The sequence below is a fragment of the Balaenoptera ricei genome, chromosome 18, assembly GCF_028023285.1.
Source record: "Balaenoptera ricei isolate mBalRic1 chromosome 18, mBalRic1.hap2, whole genome shotgun sequence".
Classification (NCBI taxonomy): domain Eukaryota; kingdom Metazoa; phylum Chordata; class Mammalia; order Artiodactyla; family Balaenopteridae; genus Balaenoptera; species Balaenoptera ricei.
The window spans coordinates 13,595,253-13,616,805 of NC_082656.1; the positions used below are offsets into that span (position 1 = coordinate 13,595,253).

At 36.5% G+C, this 21,553-nt stretch overlaps 1 protein-coding gene and 1 long non-coding RNA gene across 9 annotated transcripts in view; one reads left to right on the forward strand and one right to left on the reverse strand.

Annotated features, from left to right (window-relative positions):
• LOC132352565 (uncharacterized) overlaps positions 1-21,553 on the forward strand; it is a 534,321-nt gene that overhangs the window by 510,767 nt on the left and 2,001 nt on the right. For 4 of the 8 annotated variants that reach the window (XR_009498782.1, XR_009498779.1, XR_009498785.1 and 1 more), the window contains one exon: positions 12,711-13,136. The exons of 1 other annotated variant lie outside the window; for it this stretch is intronic. This is a non-coding gene — a long non-coding RNA (uncharacterized LOC132352565). Of the gene's footprint in view, positions 1-7,000; positions 7,727-8,262; positions 8,382-12,710; positions 13,137-15,146; positions 15,225-21,553 lie in introns of those variants that run through there. 3 more of the 8 variants (XR_009498781.1, XR_009498780.1, XR_009498783.1) reach the window with 3 other exon arrangements.
• The window catches only part of TRPC4 (transient receptor potential cation channel subfamily C member 4), a 166,481-nt gene that overhangs the window by 43,642 nt on the left and 101,286 nt on the right, over positions 1-21,553 (reverse strand). Inside the window, exon 4 of the mRNA XM_059903117.1 lies at positions 7,013-7,349. Coding sequence (XP_059759100.1) covers positions 7,013-7,349 — 337 coding nt within the window. The remainder of the gene's footprint in view (positions 1-7,012; positions 7,350-21,553) is intronic.

The window sequence follows — 21,553 nt, forward strand, 5'->3', positions numbered from 1 at the left end:
AAATTCACAGTGATTATGATTATAGTCAGCACACCACTCTTCAAGAAACGCTGACTTAAAGGGACAGTGCATAGTCAAATATGTTTAGTTTGAAGACATCTAAAAACCCTTAAATTACTACAGTTTTGATAGCATCAGTTTAACATTTAGAGGAAAAAATATTAGGAATATACAATTAAGGAAGTACATGTTTGAAACTGTGCCAAGGAATGATACAATGCTAGTTTTCGATTAAGATGTAAAAAATATAGAACCTTAGAATTCTAGCTCATCTGATTGCTTACGACATAAATGTAGTAACTTAAAAATCAAGTAAAATGTTTCTGTCAATGCAGTATTAGACTTTTTATAGGATTTCTGTTTAATTTAAAAATTTTCATGAGAACTAAGGCATTATATATTTATGTAGGTGGAAAAACAATGAATAAATATTCCTCAAGTCTTTTCTCAAGTCACCTTTTCAATGAGTGGCAGTAGTTGCTTAATAAATATTTTTGAATGAGTGATTATTAATTTTTCACTATGAAGATTACCACTTTCCACCTACTATAAACTTCTATTTTTAAAACAATTATGTGCAAAAGAAATATAATTATCTCTTTATATTTCCTGAAGACCCCCTACACACACACATACATATACACACCAATGAAAGATTAAAAATTAATGATATCCCTGGAAGCAAGAAGATTTAGCTTTAGGTCCTAGCAAGTGAACATGGAAACTAAAAAGGAAGCATCTCAAGGTCATGGCAAAAGACTTTATTCTTTCTTTCTTAGAATAGAAATTGCTTCTGTCAGTATTAGGGAACCACTTATAATGCATGTGTTTTAGAACAGAGATGGGTGGTGGAGATGAAGATGGAGGGTCCTGCTGATGTGATGCTGATGGCAATGATAAGTTCGCTATGTTAACAAGCATCACATTCAATAGGAAATTATATCAAGTGTGTATCTCAAAGAGCATTGCATCTTTAATAAATCAGAAACGTGGTCCACTCAAATTTGACCTGTGTAAAGACTTAAGTTCGTAAACAGAGGCAGAGAAAATAAGAAAGAAGTCAATGTATGGAAACTTGAGTTCTTGGGCTGTTTTTGCCCCTTTAAATTCCATTTCTCACACTCCAAGGGCAGTACTTATGGAGGATGAAGTCTCTAGCTCTGGAGTTAGACTAACTGGAGTTTGAATCTAGTATCTACCATTTGTTAGCTCCTTGAACCTGGGAAAGTGATCTCACTTTTCTAAGCCTATTTCCTCTCTATTAAATGAGATACTAACATCATTTATTATGAGTAAAGTGGAGTTGACTATGAAGTTCAAATAAGAACACACATTTGAATCACTTAGCACAGTGCCAACTTTCTTAGTTTCTATTGTTATTACCACCATCACTACTATTACTATTATTGTTATTCTGAACTAACAGAAACCACTTCCATCTTACCTCCAATCTTTTACTCTGACCCTCCCTCATTTCCTATGCACTCCTCTTTTCCTATCTTTTCTCCTCTTCCCTTGAACCATCAGAACCACAGTCGTCAAACATTCTCCCAAGGCCTGTAGATTTCACTTGTTGGTGCACCAAATTTGTATCGCATGTATGACCTAAAAGACTTAATTTTCTCTCCAGTAAAGAAGTCAATACTCTGTAATGGCTTATCTGGGAAAAGAATCTAAAAAAGAGTGGATATATGTATACGTATAACTGATTCACTTTGCTGTACACCTGAAACTAACACAACATTGTAAATCAACTATACTCCAATAAAAAGTATTAAAAAATAGAAAAAGAAGTCATTTGGTCAGCAATAGTATGTGCACACTGAACAATTTACAACTATATAAATATTTTATTGTTTGAGATTTTACTGTGTTAGTCTTGATAAATCTTGGTAAAGATGACTTTAAAATTTCTTCCTCACAGAAAAACAGGAAAATGAGAATTCTATGTCATGCTGCAATGATTATCTGGTTTTCTGGAAAATTAAAATATCCCTTTAAATTAATAAACAGATGTTCTGCAGCTGTGTTTGAGTTGTCCATATGTGTCTGCAGCTAGTTTGCTGAGGTGGTTAGAACACCTTGCCAAGGGAGAGAGTGGGGAAATCTATAGACTTGTTCCTTATAATTCTTAATTTGGGGGAAGATGGATAATTGAAGGGTGAGGCTGAAAATACGAGTACCTGAAGCCATGTGATCTTAATGCCTATTAGACAAAAGATGAAGAAATGGTCATAGGAAAGAAAGAATATATATAGGATTGTTTGTCCCTGAGTCTTTATCTAGATGTGAACATGATCACCATTTTTCATTTTCCATTTTCAATTTGGCAGGCCTTGTTGAAATTTTCAGATTTGTTAATATCAACCCTTTAAAAGATAAAAATATAAAATAAATTATGAAAATGAGAGGCCAATTTTGTTGCAGAAAAATTGTTAAATAAGTATCTATTATAGGCAAGACATAGAATCTGGATCTTATGAGCAATTCTTAATTTATGCCTAGAAATTCACTAGAAGCTATTTTTAACAGAGCTCATATATCTCTTCCTCTGATATATCTTTTCCTCAGTTCACCATTCTCATCATGCTCGGCATGCACAGATTTATAAGCTATATAATTATGGCATATTCTTAAGCACACACATAATATCAAGTCACTTCGGCAGCCATTCGGCAGTATTCTTATTGGGAACAAGGTATTTCCTGCTGTATTAATAGGATAGCTTTCATTAACATTCTACTTCTTTTGTGGAAAATGTTATCAATTTCATATTCTTTTTGCTAAGTGATAACATAAGTCTACATCTGGATGTTTCATATATATGCACGCTTTTCTTTTTTTGCAGGAGAATAAGCTATGACACAAATTTGATTGTTACAGTTGAGTTATAATGGATTCTGTGGAAAAATCCAATCTAGTTTTGGGAAGGCTTTAAAAATTAGCATTCAAAAAATTTTTTTTCTCATTTTACTCCACATTATCTCCAGAAACAAATGACATCTACTGGAGTTAAAACTTCTGCTGTAATTTAGATGAATTCTCATAATACGCATTCTACATATAACATGCTATATTTAGTTTGCATTTAAATTCTATATAAAAATGAGTTTCTCATATGAATATTATATTCATTTCACATCCTTAGTATTATATTGTTAAAATCAAACCCTTAATAAATTAAGAGCCTTGGGGTCATGACACAACAGAAAATAGAAGTAGCCATGTCTCTAATCTGACCCCAGGCTTCTTTTAATCCATCACAGTCTTCCTGGTGATACTTTCTCTCTAAACAATTGAAAAGCATAGCTCTGTTATCAGGCCATATGCATGCAGGATGAAACTGTTGTTTTACTTTTTACTCTAGTTCAAATGGGTAATTTGACAATCTGAGAAATATACTGGTGTCTATCTGTCTAGAATCTACCTTTCTACTGACAGAGTTCTAACGGAATTATCTGTGATTAGTTTTCTTTGTTGCTTAAAACTGTATCTCTCAAGACGGCCAGAATCATAAGTTTTATCCCTGTATCAGGCTTTTAAATTTCTTTGCTTATATGCTAAAGTTCATCCTGACAGCAAACATAGGTAAGAAGATCTCTAGAGGTTATTTGATGGGAGAAAAGAAGAGTTGATAACCTTCAGTCTGAAGGAAAAATAATTCGAAAAGCTTTGCAGGAGATGAGCTACAATTTATCAATGACACTACAGCGAAAGGATATAAGGACCACTGTAGATTCTCTTCTAAAGATATCAAACTCAATAGACTTCAATTTATATAGTCAAAAAGATGTTGAACTTCAACAGGAAAGAGTGAAAATGACACAGAAACATTTTTCTCCACTGTACTAAATCACAAGGTATCTGGATCTGTAATGTTGTATAAGTTCTTATTGTTGAAACACAGCAAAGTATATAACATGGAAATTCCCAAGCAAAAACCATACTTCTTCAGATAAAGGGATTGATTTGAGAGGATAAGCTTTAAAGTTAGAAAAATTTTCTATTCAGAAAAGTTGAAAATTTATGATATAAATATATAAAACAAGTAAAGCAAAAGTCTTTTTGCCAGGATAAACAAAATGAGAGGTATCAAAGTAATCATTTCCCTTAAGCTACAGTATCATAGGTCTGGGAAACATCTGAAAATGGAAGGAAAGGAAGTTTAGTAAAATGAAAAAATATTTCTTTACAAAGCAAGCAGCTCACAGAGGTGACATGAGTTGAAAACCTAAGTCGGTTCAAGAAGACTTGAGAAAAACCCATGCACACAGCTTCATTCAGTCACTGGGAAAATTAACATGATGAGGGAAACACAAGCCACACTCTTCTCCATAAGTCGTGAAGTCTTGTTATTATAAGCCTAGAGCCTTACAATGCAGGGACCATGAAATGTACAGTCACTCACTTTACCAAACAGCAGGACTGAGTGAGGCAATATAGAAGGTTCATTAATATAGTCATCAAATGAGACCATGCTTTTTTTGCATCTATCACACTTCTGGTAAGAGGTTAAAGGATTCCTACCCTGTTGTCTTTAGCCCTCTTCCCTCCACCCATCCCCTCTCCCCACCAACGAAAAGATCAATTTTCTCTGCGCCAATAATGATAGGTCCCCAGGACAGGATAATAGGACACAGTGGGACTGAAGAAGTTATCACTCTGAATCTTTCATCTTATTGATGAAAACACAGAAAATCCTGAGAGATTGTGTCCATCCATAATTTAATAGCCTCTCAGTGGTAGAACTTGGACATGTATTCAAATCCAGTTTTCTTCTACAGCCAAATAACATGGAGAATACCCCTTATAATCATGACTCTAGCAAAGCACTTAGAACTCAGTCTTAGATATGAGGCACTCAGAATTCACCAGGCTTGATGAATAATCTGTTTTGACAGATCTATTTGATATAGAAACATTCTTTTTCTCATGCTCTGTTATTTAAGCAAGATGATCATTCATGGGTATTTTTTTAATTCTAGAACATCTCTTTTCATCCTAAAAATTCCCATATAAATGAACTCGCTGCAGCAGGATATCTTCAGAAAAGGTTGCCTTTAGCAGCTACTTCTTTTGGCTGGAACTGTAGTTCTCATAATTAAATTTATACCTTATTTAACCATTCAGCTGAGATTTGGATATGGTTTCTTCTAGCCAATTTTCATGGAAAATTATGTTACAAGTTTTGCATGTAGGAGGCAGCCAATGACTGTTTTACTTGGATGAATTATTCAAAGTTTGGAGCTTCTAACTTTCATATTATTTACCATTTCTGATATTATATCACATATCTCATTGTTTGTTTATTATCCATTTCTTCCAGTAAAATTTAACCTTCATAAGGAGAAGAGATCTTTTCTTTTTTCTTTTCCTTTCCTTCCTTCCTTCCTTTCTTTTTTTTCTTTCCTTCTTTCTTTCTTTCTTTCTTTCTTTCTTTCTTTCTTTCTTTCTTTTCTCTCTTTCTTTTCTTTCTTTCTTTCTTTTTCTTTCTGTCTTTTTCTTTCTTTCTTTCTTCTTTTTTTCTTTCTTTCTTCTTTCTTTAATTTTTGTTTCACTATTGCCCTGTACTGCCCTTAATCCATAGAAAGTACCCTACATATTTTCATTGACTGCATAAAGAAAAGACTAGAAATATTATATCTACTTATGCTGCATTATATCTATACCATTTTTCAAAGTGAAATGTTCTGTGTTTCACTTGGGACACCAGGATTTTTAGACGTTCAATATAAGTTACACACAATGGGAAATTTGACTTCCAAAATCTTCCTTATGAATTGTTCCCAAGAAATTTTCAATGAAGAAAACTTAATAAAGAACAGATTCCTACTGTGAGATATTTAATTTAAATGGATACAGGTAGGATAATTTTATATTTAATATCAATTGCTATGTCACAATTGTTTTATTCAAAAAGACATTTACAGACTATATAAACCTTCCCAAGATCACACTTTACTTCAGATTGAGAATGTATTTTATTTTAAAGTTCACTTGAGAAGGGTTATTTTTTTATTATTAGAAATATTTGTAAAACATCAAATCTTGTTCCTAAGAACTTTTCTTGTTGTCAGTACTTAACAGTATTTGTAATCTTTAAAAAGTGTATCTATCTCAGACTCAGATACTGTCTTTTTTTTTCCCTGCCTTTTCCTCATTTTACAGTCTCTCCAGCCGTTTTGACAGTTAACCCAAACTGATCTTCTGAGACTGTGAATCATTAAATTTGTCACATATTTGCTAATTACTAAGTGCTGAGATGGATATAATATCAGAGAGGTTTAAAATGATGAGCTAAATTGAGAAAAATGTGATTTCTCAGCAAACCACAGTAGGATAGAAGGAAGAATACTTAAAATTTAAATTTTAACTATGACTTCAATAACAAGAGGAAAGGAAAACAAGGTTTTTACCAGCTACTTTGAGGTTTTCTACCTTACCATGATTTGCTGCAGATCTAAAACAAAATTTCTTTCTATGAAAAGAACAGAGAGAGATGGACGATGTCCTACTGTTTAATTTCCTATTATTTTGCTTTATAATTTCAAAGATAAACTTAAATGAATTGATTTTAAAAAATGGTTACAGTTATTTTATGTGCAGAATCACCAATTCTGCAGAGTAATTTGTACTTTTAGAAGGTGTATCTGTTAAGAAAATTAAAAAGATTATTTACATATGGCTAATGAGACATGTTGAAAGGCTTCAGAAGACAAACATACTAAAAAAAAAACCCCAGAACCCAGAGAATCATTCACGGGACCTGAAGTCATGAAAATCTGGAATTCTAAAACCTAAAGTTACGTCTTGTAGGCTGCATTTGGGGGCAGCTCCACCGCAGTTTGTAAAGTGTTTATTTAGCTTTGAGGATTAGGACTTGGAGCTACAACGGTCAGAACCTGTTTTAAACATTCCTATGTCCCCAAGTTTAATGAATATTCTTTTCTGAGCAACAAAATTCCATGGCAGTAACACGTTCGGATTATATTTTCTATAGTATCACATTTACCCAGGACCCATGGTAATATCATCCACTCGACGATGGTTGGTGGTGGACCTTGCCTGTTCAAGTCTGACCTGTCGATGTGCTGAGAGGCAAGCAGCAGCAGGAACAAAAAAGTCAAATAAGATGCTGTGTGGCAGATGAACTTGATAAATGGCTTTCGGATGAACAGTCCGAGGGGGCTTTTGGGAGCTATAAGGTAGCACACAGAGAAGACGGGAAAGAGAAGTCCTATTATGAAACACGTCACCATCTTCACGGCCCAGTGTCTTCTCCTCCAGCCGGGAAACTCATCGTACCAGCGAGATGCCAGCAGTTGTTGACAGTTGGGCTGAGCAACAAACTACAGGGAAAGGAAAGGAAAAGTGAGAGTCAGGGTTACACGCAGGGGCTCCAGCTCATCAACAGGAACACAGTGTTATCGTTCAAGTCACAAGTTCTGTTCAAAACATAAAATAATTTTATGTTTACACCATCATAAAGTGCTTTAAGCCGTTCTGTGAACAAAGCTCATTTATTGAACATTTTATACCCACGGCAAAGTGCTGAGTGCTTAGCCAGACACAACAGGGGTCAAAATACTATGGCTGTACCTTAGGAAGCAAAGATAGAGCTGAGGACTAAGAATATCCATAGGATGTATTGATAACTGAACAGAGCTGTGTACAAAGATATACACATATATGTGCATATATAAGAATTGTGATATATATATAGGTATATGACATGAAGTAAAAAATGGTACTAGTGGTTATTTCTTGGTTTAGTGGTTATTTTCTGGTTAAGACATTATACTTTTTTCCCATTTTTATACTGGGTGTATTTTTAATATTTTCTACAATAAACACATCAGAAAAAGTAAATATATTTTTAATTGGGTTGAGGCAATAAGAAAATCATAACTGAAAGCATATTACATTACCAGGATGTAAATCATCATAGCTGAATTTGGTGGAAATAAAGCAAATACCCTGCCTAAGTATAATCAATTACCACATACAAAACATTTCACAAACATGACATCATTTTTATCCTGCCAACATGTTTGAGATGTAGCATAGATCTTACTCTATTTTAAGGATGAAGATGGGGGGCTTATATGAGGGCTATAAATTTATTCAAGAAGATTACATATCTAGTAAATGATGAAATGTATGGCTATCTGGTCCAAGATTCTTTTTTTTCTGTACATGATCTTTCTCATTGACACTGACAGCTAAGCATTATATAAATTCAGAGGGAGTTTTCTCTTCCAGATGGAATGGTCCAAAAATGCTTCCCAGTGGGTCTGCGCTCTGAAAGGGGAGATTTGTATAAGCAGAGAAGAGAAGGGAAGGCAAGGCACGCAGGTGAGAAAGTGTAGAGTGTGGTTAAGGGATGCCCTATGGACACTTTGGACTGTAGTAGAAACTTTAGGCCCTTGTTAAGGGACTCAAGAAAGTTCTGTTGGCATCAAAAATAGACCCACCCTAGAAGCAAACTGAACACCTGGCCCTTTCATGGGACTCTCCCTGCCCCAATATTTCCTATTTTTCTTCTTCAGTCTTAGACTTTATGGATCTCCTTTAGGAGACCCTTACTTGACCCTTACTCTTTCTGATGGGTACACAGAAAGTGGCTTGATGATCATAAACAAAAAGCTGTTTGAAAGTGAAAGGAGAGACGGGTGATTGATTAAAAGAGCAGTTCAATAGCTGAGATGTGCAATCATATGGGCTGGATGTCAAATGAGTTCTCATGCAACTGTTTCTCTTCATTTTGTCTTAGATATTGTGTTCATCAAAAGATATAGTGGGCAAAGCCACATGTATAAATGGAATTAAATGTATAATAATAGGTTCAGCAAGTACAGCTAAAACAAGATAAAACTGCATTTCTTCAAGACTGGGATGATGGGGCTCGCCTCACTATTTTGTAAGTAATTTATGAAAGTAAGCTTCAAGCTCCATAGTTAGTAAAGTTAAATTTTATAATCCAAAGAAGAGCTTTTCTTAACACATTCCTTGCCTATTATTTTGGTCAGAGTCAAGTGTTTGAAAGTCACAATAGAGCTTTTGCTGATATATCTGTGGAGTACTGGTCATTAACAAGTTCTGTTCTCTTAGTTAGTTTCCCTCACCCCCGCCCAACACACACACATAATCCTTCACGTCATCATTTTATACACAAAGCATAGTCTACCATCTTTTTGCTATTTTCTCATATAAAATATGTTCTGCAGTTTTCTTCATTAGAATTTAGCATGAAGACCATAATAGAAGGGAATTAATGAAACTTATGAAAAATGCAAGATATAATGAACAGTTGCTATAATCTCAGTAATTCTCACAGATTGAAGAAGCACTATAAGGGACTAAGCGCGAACAACACATCTGACACGTGCAACAAAAAGTAAAAGAAAGGGATGTACTTTGTTCAACACGGTCTGGGTGAATTCTAGGACTAACATACTCTGCCCTTCTTAGCCCAAATCTCATTAGAGCATGAGACACCCCAGGGCAATTGAGCAAATAACTTTATTGGGAGCACTTAAGATTTGCTTGGAAAAATATTTCCGTTGCCTAATACACAAATATAGACCGTGTTAAATTACCTAGAAGAAGCAAATCATTTAATCCTCATAGAACACCTGCCATTGCCAAGCACTCGGTTAGCCTTAATTTTTACTAACGCTTTTTCTTAAAAGATCTTTTTCTTTAATTATTGGAAAGTATATATCTGTGCTTAGTAAATGAACAGTGTACAGAATTTTTTACCAAACACAGACACAGTGAGGTTTACATACAGGTAAAGAATAGAGGCAGGATAATATAAGAAGAGCAGGAGTGGGTGTGTTTAATACACAAGTTTCCCAAAATGTAGATATTTGGCTACAAATTTGTTCTAATCTTAAGATTGAAACAACTGCAAAAGTATTCCTAAGAATCGCTATAGATCTAAATATTCTCACAATGGTTTTACATCCTTCTTCTTCTACACCTGTTTGCTGCATGTCTACACCAGCATTCTCCAAATTGTAGCCCATTCATTAATAAATATTTCCATGATAAAAACAGTTACCAAGTTAAAGATTAAAAAAATTAAAACTTTATATTACAAAAATTTTCACAGCGTTTAACTGTTAAAGTAGATTAAAGCACTTCATTTCTCTCATGTGTCCCTTCCATCCTTCTTTCCTTCTGTTCTTTGCTTCCTTCCTAGATGCTTCCTTCTCTGTACTTTGTTTTTCCTTTGTCTCCCCTCTTCCTGCCTTTTTTTCTCTCTTTCTCCCCGCCTCCTCATCTCTTGGTTTCCTTGGATTATTTAGAGACTACTCAGCTGTATGCCAACCCCCTTTGAAGGACCCCCTCAGAGGGGGACCACCCTATCTCTGTGACACTTGCCACTGGTCCATTCCAGCAAAGCCCTCTTCAGGTGGGCCCTCACATTGCCTGCTGGGGAGCCTAGAGTCGCTCCTCCTCTGCCCCATCTTTCTATTGCACGGTGAGTCACGGGAACCACCATCTTCTTTACCATCCCAGGACTGCGGGAGGTGGGGTTTCTTTTAAACACATCGTGTTACAGGCCCTTCTCTCTCTGCAGTCGTTGGCCGATTCCTAAACAATTCCTGCCATCACATTAAAATTCATATTAAAACAATATAAACATTCAAATTAACATTTGTGCCATGAAACTAGAAAGGACACTCTAAAAAAAGAAAGATTTCCTCTCTTTCAATAACCTTTAAAAATTTTTTAAAAACCTAATTTCATGATTATTTATAAAACTGTTGAGTCATGGAATTTTAAATATTGAAGAAACTGTGACGATTACTGAATCTAATCTCATTTTTACAAATAAAGTGAATTCCAGTACCAATGATTGAAAAACAACTACTCAAAGTACTAAAACACCCCAAACCTAAAGAAAACAAATAAAAAATGATGAAGAGAAAGGAGATAAAGCTGAAAAGTGAAAACAAACAAAAAACAAACCCAAACAACCGAGAAACCTCACTGCTATGTGGCGAGGAATTAAAATATTAATTGGATATGGACAAAATAAGATGAAGAGAATTCAAAAATTAATGGAGCTCTGATAATTAAAATAACTATGGATTAGATTTCCTATTTGTTTTTTTCTTCATCTTTTTAGTTTTTCAATATATTTTTCTAGTTTGAAATTTTATATCCAAAGTTCAGGCTGTGGCCATATTCTCTAAATGAGCAAAATCTAGATTCTGGAAACAACCGACCTGGCACCTTAGTGCATCTTGACTAAGTCAGATAGTTACATGGGAGTTTCTATTGGCTGTTGGACGATTATAAAGAAAGTTGAAACTTTTGGGTTGAATGAATTAAAGTGATTTAGGTAAGGGCTTAAAAAGGACTGCAGATTCATATACATGCCAGTTTCCTCTGGGTCTTACTATTTACTTCTTAGAATTTCAGAAATAATCTATATCCTTTGGGGTTTTATTTCCTCTGCCCAAGAATGTTTTTCGACAACTCATTTTGTAATGTGGATAACAAGGCTTAAGAATGATTTGTAGGCAGAAGAGCTTCAGGGAATTACTTTGTCCATAACTGAAAACCTTTTTTTCTTCTACTTCTGCCCTTAACTCCCTTCATAGCTGCCAATGGCCTTTAACTGTCTGGGCCTTTCTCTGTTTCCTAGAGATAGCTCTAGTTGTGTTCCTAATTAAAACAATTCTCCAGTCTCCTTGAGCATGGTCATACTGCATAACTAATCACTCACCTACTTCATTATTCAAAGCATCATTTTCATCTGGTGCTCCCTAGTTTGATTAAGCCAACAGTACTGTGCATCATCTATGAGTGGGGCATTGGCTAGATAAGTGGGGAGAGGACCGAGATCTGTAAGAACCAGATATATCTGTCTTTTAGGATCTCAAAATCTGTTGCGTACTGATAACGTGACTGGGTAACTTAAATACAGAGCATTACGTGACTTGTTAGAAAAGAGGTAGAACGTGTAGGAGGAATTATGCCCAATATGAAATAATCAGGGAAGATTGAAGAAAGGAAGCAGAATTTGCTAGTTAAGCCTGAGATAACAAGTAGAATTTTGACAGGCACAGCTTGGTAGGTGGATGTGTTTTAATTCAGATTTAGAGACTATCATGTTAAAAACTTGAGGATGGAGATAAGCAAGTTCAGATGAGCAATCCCTTGTTCTAGAATGTTACATTCAATGGTGAATATGCTAGAGATGTAGTATAAAGGGATACTGGGGCCATATATCAGGATACAGATAAAAATGTTTATTGAGGCAATTTCTCAAGTCTAAGTCCTTGCTGCTCAGTGGAGGCCAAGGCTGGCAATACCGAGAGACAACTGTACAATCACTTATAGTCTTATACACAAATATATAAAATTTATTCACTTTCATTGAATTACAGAGTATTGCACTTATGCCAACTTTAATATATTTACATATTTTATAACCTAATTTTAATGAATATAATGTCACAAGATGGGAGATTAGTTTAAAAAGATTTCTATAAGAAACTTACACTGAGAAGATAATAATAATTCAGGCATATGGAATCCAATAAAATAACTAGTTGACTGAGTTTTTATCAGTGTCTTTAAAAGGTAAAAAAATTAATGAAGATTTAATCATATCTGAGATGACATTGGCTAAGAAGCCTGAGATTAGTCAAGAAGACTGATTGATAAACTTTAGGTTCTTTCCTCCGCAGGATATTGGCCTACAACTCCCCTGGCTCTGTCAAGTCAAAGAATCTCCTATCCAGTCATCAAATCACATGATTATTTTCCTTGGACAGGCATGTCAAATTCAGATTTGCAGATTGGAATTCAAGGAATAACTCAAAGCATATCACTAGGGCACCACTTCTGATGTCTACATATCCAGAAGGGAAGATGACAACTAAACTCCATTTGACAGTGCTGGTGAGGCGGGGGCAGGATTCAACTTCTTAAATCACTTCTGGGCCTAAATTCAAAATTGGTTTGGCAACTGAGCTAGGATGATGAGTGGGCAATAACGGGAAGCAGAAAATGCAGAGACAAAGGAAATATGGTGGGAGGTGATAAACCCAACATTGAATACATTAAACTATTGAACTTGGCAAACAAACAAAATGAGACTTTGGTAGTGGGAAGGCAGAGTCAATAGATATTGTTAGTTCTTTGAAAATCACAAAGGGCAGCAGTTGGTAGAAATTCCACGTCTCTTCACCAATAACCCTCTTCAGGGTGCACATGAAGAGTTGTTTTAAACTATCATGGAAAAGAGATGAAAAACCACCAGTCATTTCTAAGTGGCTACCTAGATGCTTTCTTAAAAATGAAGAGAGATGTGGAGGCAGACAATTATACAGTTGTTTTTTTTTAAAATCTTTATTGGAGTATAATTGCTTTACATTGTTGTGTTAGTCTCTGCTTTATAACAAAGTGAATCAGCCATACATATACATACATCCCCATATCCCCTCTCTCTTGCATCCACCCTCCCTATCCCACCCCTCTAGGTGGTCACAAAGCACCGAGCTGATCTCCCTGTGCTATGCGGCTGCTTCCCACTAGCTATCTATTTTACATTTGGTAGTGTATATATGCCAATGCTACTCTCTCACTTCGTCCCAGCTTACCCTTCCCCCTCCCTGTGTCCTCAAGTCCATTCTCTTTTGAAGGAACCACCATTTGACTGTTGAATCATGTAGGTGAGTAATAGGTGAGAATGGTAGATGGAAAACAGAGGACAGCTTGTTCCTGGTTCTGGCCAGCCCTCAATGGGCTGGTTTTCCAGTCTCTGATGACAGTTTCTGCAAGAAGAGTGGCAGTTCAGAAAGCGTGGTCCCCTCTTAGTCTCTTGGAGGAAAGCCTACTGAGGACTAAACTCTGCTCTATTATCTGCCATGAGGACAAGTATCTAAGAGGCAAAAAGAGGCACTACAGGAATGAATTCTAGTTGCTCTTTTGAGATGAAAGGATACAGTCACTCATCTTTCCCCTTTTCTATCCCTTTTCACATAATTTCAAGACCAACTATTTCTGAGAAAATTTTAAAAAGAGACTAACCATGGTATGTGTGAATAAGAATTTGGAGAAAATGGAACTCTCATACATCGGCCATCAAAACGTAAATGGTTGGACTTCCCTGGTGGCACAGTGGTTAAGAATCCACCTGACGGGGCTTCCATGGTGGCGCAGTGGTTGAGAATCTGCCTGCCAATGCAGGGGACACGGGTTCGAGCCCTGGTCTGGGAAGATCCCACATGCTGCGGAGCAACTAGACCCGTGAGCCACAACTACTGAGCCTGCGCGTCTGGAGCCTGTGCTCCGCAACAAGAGAGGCCACGACAGTGAGAGGCCCACGCACCGCAATGAAGAGTGGCCCCCGCTTGCCGCAACTAGAGAAAGCCCTCGCACAGAAACGAAGACCCAACACAGCCAAAAATAATAAATAAATAAATAAAAATTAAAAAAAAAAAAAGAATCCGCCTGCCAATGCAGGGGACATGGGTTCGAGCCCTGGTCAGGGAAGATCCCACATGCAGTGGAGCAACTAAGCCCGTGAGCCACAACTACTGAGCTGGCGTGCCACAACTCCTGAAGCCCACGAGCCTAGAGCCTGTGCTCCACAGCAAGAGAAGCCACCACAATGAGAAGCCCACACACTGCAATGAAGAGTAGCCCTCGCGCACCACAACTAGAGAAAAGCCTGCACGCTGCAACGAAGACCCAATGCAGCCATAAATAAATAAATAAATAAATAAATAAATAAATAAATAAATGTAAATGGTCAACCACTTTGGAAAACAGTTTGCAGGATTTAAAAAAAAAAATTAAACTTACACTTACCATATGATGGGCTTATTCCAATTCCAGGCATTTCTCCAAAAGAAAAGAAGGCATATTGCCATACAAATACTCTCATACAAGTGTCATAGTAGCTTTGTTTTTAATAGCTAAAAAGAAGAATAATTCAAATTTCCATCCACCAGTGAATGGATAAACAAAATGTGGTATATCCAGGATGTAATAACGTACAACATGATAAATATAATTCACATGGCTGCATGTTATATATGAACATTGTTAAGAGAGTAAATCCTAAGAGTTCTCATCACAAAAATCTTTTTTCTATCTCTTTAATTTGATATTAATAGGAGATGATGGATGTTCGCTAAACGTATTGTGATCATCATTTCATGACGTACGTAAGTCAAATTATTATGCTATGCACCTTAAATGTATACAGTGCTGTATGTCAATTATATCTCAATAAAACTGGAAGAAAAAAATGTGGTATATCCATGCTATGGAGGATTACTCAGCAATGAGAAGGAAGGAACTACTGATGTTCACACATGGTTGAATCTCAAAATAATTATGCTGAATGAAAGAAGCTGGAGGCCAAAAGAGAATATGCTGTATGATTCCAGTGACAGAAAGCAGATCAGCAATTGCCTGAGAAGGGGTTGGGGGGCGTGCAGAGAAAGATCATAGAAGGGCAAAAGAAAACTTATGGGGGTGACAGACACGTTTACTATTTTAATTGCGGTGATGTTTTCACAGGTGTACACATATTATAAACAGCTTACCACAGTATTCACTTTAACTACGTGCAACTTACTGTGTGTCAATGTTACCTCAATAAAGTTGTTCAAAAATGGCTGCCCCTATTTTGCTGGTGCCAGAAAGCACATTCAGAATGATCTACCTCCAATCTGTTACCAGTCTTACCAAGTTGGCTTCTTTCTCTTGGATTCGTCTCATTTTAATTTCAATTCCACTACCATGAGATATTATCATAACATCAGATATCATTATTTCAGACTTAAACTAGGAGGAAAAAAAAAGGTCTACTTTCTGCCAAAGCCTATTAGCCTCTGAGTTCTTTCTCCAACTAACCTATGTACCATACCGCTGAGATGAAGGGCCTTGCAAAATGCAAATTTAACTGTGTCTCTTTCTCAACTAAAAGTCTGTACTGTCATTTCATAGTCTCCAGGAAAAAGTCCCCAGTTTATGTAAGGCGTACCAGGCCCTGAGCTCCTTTACCATAAGACTCCTTTCCTCCATCCTTGCATATTTATACTGCAGGCGCACAAACCCTTCAGAGTGCTCTGACCATGTCTGGACCTTTCTTACTGTTGTACGGTTGCATGTGCTGATACTTTTGCCTGGAATCATCCATCTCCTATTTTCTCAGAGTAAATTCCTGAGTCTTCCAACTCAGCTTCTATTCATCTGATCACGCTTATAGTCAACTGTTCTTTTTCTCGGTACTGATATTGTTCCTTGAACATACACCTACAATTGCACTTCTTCCTCTTATCTCCTGCATCTTAATCATGGGTTGGAGTGAGCTATTTGACAAGGGTCTGTCATTTTTCATCACTTGATCCTTCCCACCAGTGCCTGGCCCTGAGATGTCAATGGATGTTTTGTCAATTGAATTAACTGCTGAACATAGCTCAGGGTTTATGAATCCATTTAATTAGGCACTAACCGCTCCTGTAAGTTCCACGGAAAAGCCTGGTTGAAATCATTAGCCTCAACAATAAGAAGGGCACTTTATATTCTTGCGCTTATTTCCAGAAAATACAAAGTTAGCTGCCTCTCTTTCTTCTGAATATAATGTTAATTAGTCCAGGCAGCTTCCTAGGAGATCCATGGTGTTGCTTGAGTATAGGATGAGAAGGCTGCCTCAGTCTAGGTTAGAGGCCAGTTCTTAGAAGCTATTGAAAATCAAGTTGTTCTTGGAAAATACATCTTTACAAGGAATCCAGAGGCAGAGTATTTCAAGAAGTTTCCAAGGAAATATATTTCAGAGAAATGTAGTTCAATTCCATGAGAATCAATGAAAGAGGGACGAGAACTTGAAGTGGCGAACATGGTCTTCAGGACTCTGTGATCCTCGTAACAGTGTTTTTAAAAAGATAATAATGATATTCTTTTCTCTACCTTTCTCTTTTGTGCAATCAGAGGTATGCATGTCTGATGTGTCTGATGAAAAATGTAAGAAAAAAAAGATAAACCAACCTCAAGGAACTCATTTCCTTGACTACAAAACCATTGGTCTGGACTTTTATGCAAAAAAAAACGCTGATGTTAAAAATGCATACATACAAACTACAAATTTTTAAAATTCATTTTTAGCCTCTATATGGAGGATATTTACTGTTCACTATTCATAGAGAATTGAAACACTTTAAAAGTAGATTTAAAGTTTTATTCTCCTATGTCATGAACATATATCAGACAACATCTATGGATAGGTTAAAGCAAGTTGTGTATTTTGACTTGGAATTCTCCATACCCACTATCATTCTGTTCCGAAAGGTAATTATATCCCCAAACTTCATTTCATCAAGTTGTTAAGCTTCTGTAATACAATCTGTTTGTAAATTAGGGATTGCCTCTAAAAGATTTTCAGTAGTTATCTTTAAATATGACAAGATGTGAACATTTCCTACGCCAGCACCAGTATCCATTCCAACCTTCCCCCACTGCCCCATCCCACCACCCATGCTACCACAATGCGATTCAGGTGGTCCTACGGATGGTCATCCAATAACTCTTGGTCCTCCTGCTAACCTGGGATGCCCAAAATTGCGTACCCCCTTTCCTAGCAGCAGAACCAAGACTGTCCCTCTAGTTCTATTTTTATTTATATATTCATAGCTATACTTAACTAGAAAGGGTCTGATTATGAGATGAAAAGAATTCATACAAAATGACAGCGAATTGCATTCACCTTAATCTTTCATTTGCATTTAAGAAATAATAAAAGATAGTGAATGACAGAAATTTAGGTCCCAGAACTGAAGGAACCTTGCCTTTCTGCCCTGGGTTCTTCCCACCACGTGTCTTTGGTCTGAGTCTTCTGATCTAACTGACCCTGGCGAGGAAGGGCAAGCAGTCGGCATGTCTTCAACCTTCAATGCTGGCGCCCCCTCTATCCTACAGTAGGGATTAGATTTCTTGATTCAAACAAATGAGAAGCTTCCATACTTGTTAGTAAATAGAGTTACAATCTCAGCAAAAATAAAGATAATGATAATTACACAGAATGCCTCTTTTTTTTTTTTTTTGGTACCTAGACTTTCAGTCAAAAGAAATGAAAGCTATGAGGAGGTTTACAGATGCTCAAGAATTTCTTGCTAAATTCTTCCCTAGAGGTGGAAAGTCCATTTGATGGCAAGCAGAACCTATCTGCTTCATATCATCTAGACATATTATTGCCAACTCTGAGTAACTATTTAACCACCTCCAAACATTTATAATGCAATTTCTGGTGCATCATGCATATGAGGAAGGTAGTCAAAATGTTTACTTACATTTCTGTCAGGATAATTTTACTTTACCTAAAACATTGTTAAAAGCTGAAGATGGTTTGAATTCTTTTTCCTTTTACTAAATTTACTAAATTAAGACCACGATACATATTCTGGACATTTCTGTAGGCACCTCATTCCCTAATCCCAAAAGAATTCAAAATCACAATAGGAATTCAAGAAGGGAAGATTTTCATATCTATTCCCAGAATTTAAGAACAGTGAGTAAGGGTCTACAAAACATAATATTTAAATAAGAAGACCTAATTTTCAGTACATCATTTATTTAGTTAGTTGAAAGTTAAAGTCCCCAAAAGTGGCAAAGAAACTTCATTTTTCTCTCTCCATATAAATAAATGGCATCCAAGTAATCTTGGCCTTCTCAGTACACTGAAGATAGGTTTCTTATTTAGCAAAGCACTAGAAAAACTTTTATGACCTAATTTCTTGGGATTGACATAGTCTCGCTCTTTCATCTTCAGCATGATAATCTTCTGTTGTGTCTGTACAATTTATGAGTCTGCCCAGAGAAGGAAATGTCCTCCTCCAACTGGAGCGAAGTCCAAGGCAAAATTTTCCACCCCAGGACATTGTGGAGGCAGAAAACACCGGGCAGGGAATCATGGGGAGTCTCTTTTGAGACAGTTTTCCAGTGTCACTGCAGTCTTGGCCTCAAAAGGTGGCTAGATGTTTAAAGATCGAGAATATTTTTGAGTTGGAGATCTGGAACATTCACTCATTATCTAAGAGGTGATAATATCTTCTGGTACTAAATGTCAGTGTCCAGACACTGCCCAAAACCCAGATTTGAAAGGAATTGAGAACATCACAAGGATCTGCCAATTACATTAGAGAGATGTCAAGTACAAAGAATAAATAAATAAACCCCCCCCCAAAAAAAGATAGTCTTATCCTTGTGAAGAGTATGGAATTAATATTTAACAATATTATTGATAATAATCACTGTAGAATTACTATATAAGTGACAAAGGCAAAACTTTGTATGTGAAGCAACTAAAGAATGAAAAATTACATCCTCTTTCATCACTCACTTTTCCTCCTTTCACATACATACTCAAGCTCCAGAAATCCTCTGTCCCAAACGCAACATCCTCATTCAACCACTTCAGTCACCACCCCGTCTTCTTCTTCTTCTCTGGCCGGGATTCATTCTGAGAAAGCAGTCCAGGATCACCCTTCATAGTGGTGGGCTTTCTATATATATTTTTATATCAGCATCAACTATAATATATAATATTATAGTTAACTCTTTACATCCAATAGAAATTGGTATATTTATCTCTGTATACCTCCATACCAACTTGATACTATTTATTTCTGTATCTATAATGCTTTGCAGACTTTCTGGTACCAAGATGATTCTTGAGACATAGTTTTAGAATGAATGAGTAAATATATGAATGGCAACAGTAGAAAGACTGACTTTATCCACTGCTTTCAAAATTGTGTCTAGGTTATTTTACGGCTTTCATGCTGCTCTGTAGCATGGAAGGAGAGGCTGAACCTAAACATATGGCTGAAGGCTAAAGAGAAAAGGGCAAACAATACAACATTCCTTCTAAAGGAAGTCAAAGGTCTATAGCACAGTATGCAACTGGCTTTTCTACTCTGTCCTAAGAATTAGGAAGAAAATTATTTTCTCAGTAAATAAACATGATCATGATATATGGAAAAGGAACTACTTACTTTAATTCTGTTACAAACTAATTACCGATTTCTGACTCTTGCTGGATTATGAGATTTCTACTCTCCTGGTTTATGTAAACATTGAGATAAGACACTGATCCCCGGCTCATGCATAAGACTTGTGCCTAAGTGTTGATTGTGACTGTATTTTAATAGGCAATGCTTGAAGAATAAAGTTAATGAAAAAATGCACAAAACTTTTTTTTTTTTGGCTGCTGGTTTGAGTTTTAGAAGGAGCTTCTTATTTATGTTTTTCAGATTTTGAGAAGATAAGTACTACCCCTACCACCAAGAAAAAAGTAGTTTATAAAATTTTCTCCTTCTTATTTTTCAACTATAGTAGAATTCGTTTGATAGCTTTGGTGTGAAAGTTATTTGTTTTCGCATCAAAGAGAAGGATACGCTTAGAAATATAAATACCAGATGATTATTTCCTAGCAAAGTATACTATTCAATGTATACAGTCTGCTTATCAATCATGTTATTTGTCCCTTCTCCTGTTAGAAAAATCTTCAGCTGATGAGTAGCCTTCTTTATAGGGCTTGAAATCTGGGATGTATTTGACACTTGGATCCTACTTCAGTTTGGACAAACTACATTTCAAGTGCTTAACTGCCTCATGTAGCTAGTGGCTATGTACTGACAACACAGGTCTAGTTTTTTCAAATTATAGACTAACAGATATCTTTTGAAATTAAAAAAAAAACTCTAAGAGGATCACTGAGCACTGAATGCAGAGAGCCAGCAGCTCTTAATAAAAAGTCTATTCTAGAAGAGAGTGACTGTACCTACTTCCCTGGCAGACCTTCTCTCCAAAGGGTGACAAGCAGGTAGTCAACTGGATGTAATGATTTCTGCACGTCTTCTCCCCCATCCCCCAGTGCTACGTGGTGCAGAGCATTTGCACTCCTCTCTCCTCTGTATAGTGTCTGTTCCTTGCAGTGCTAAAAAGAGATTGAATAATGCGGCTCAGTAAGATTTCAGAGTGCAGCATCCAGTCACAGATCTCTGTTCCGAGGATATACTTTGGAGGCAGACAACCCCGCCTAGGCAATGAGATGGCCTGACGGCTCCCACTCATTTCTCATGGGCACCCGATCAATAAGCAATCCACTGGTGTTAGTTGTTCCTATTTGAACATGTAAATAACACTGGGGTAGTCCAGCCTATCAATCAGTGCCATCTTTGAAATGTAACATTTTTTATCAGCAAATCAGATTACTTTCCTCCTTGCTAAGATTATCTTTACGAGCACGGGTGGGCTGCTCAGTTTTGATTTGGGAGCACTTCCTCACTGGGTTGGCCTGGGAGAGGTCCTGCCAAAGGGACATTTGGAGACCCTAAGGGCCCTGGAGGAGGTAAGTCTAGAGATGGGTGACAGGCCAAAATGGATAAGATGGGGGCAAATTAACAAACATCTCAAATGTCTGGGATCTTAAAACTGTAAATGCCTGGCTTATTATTTATCTGCTTTTATTTCTCAAAGGAGAAAGAAATATGTGAGGTTTGTTTTGTAACATTTATGA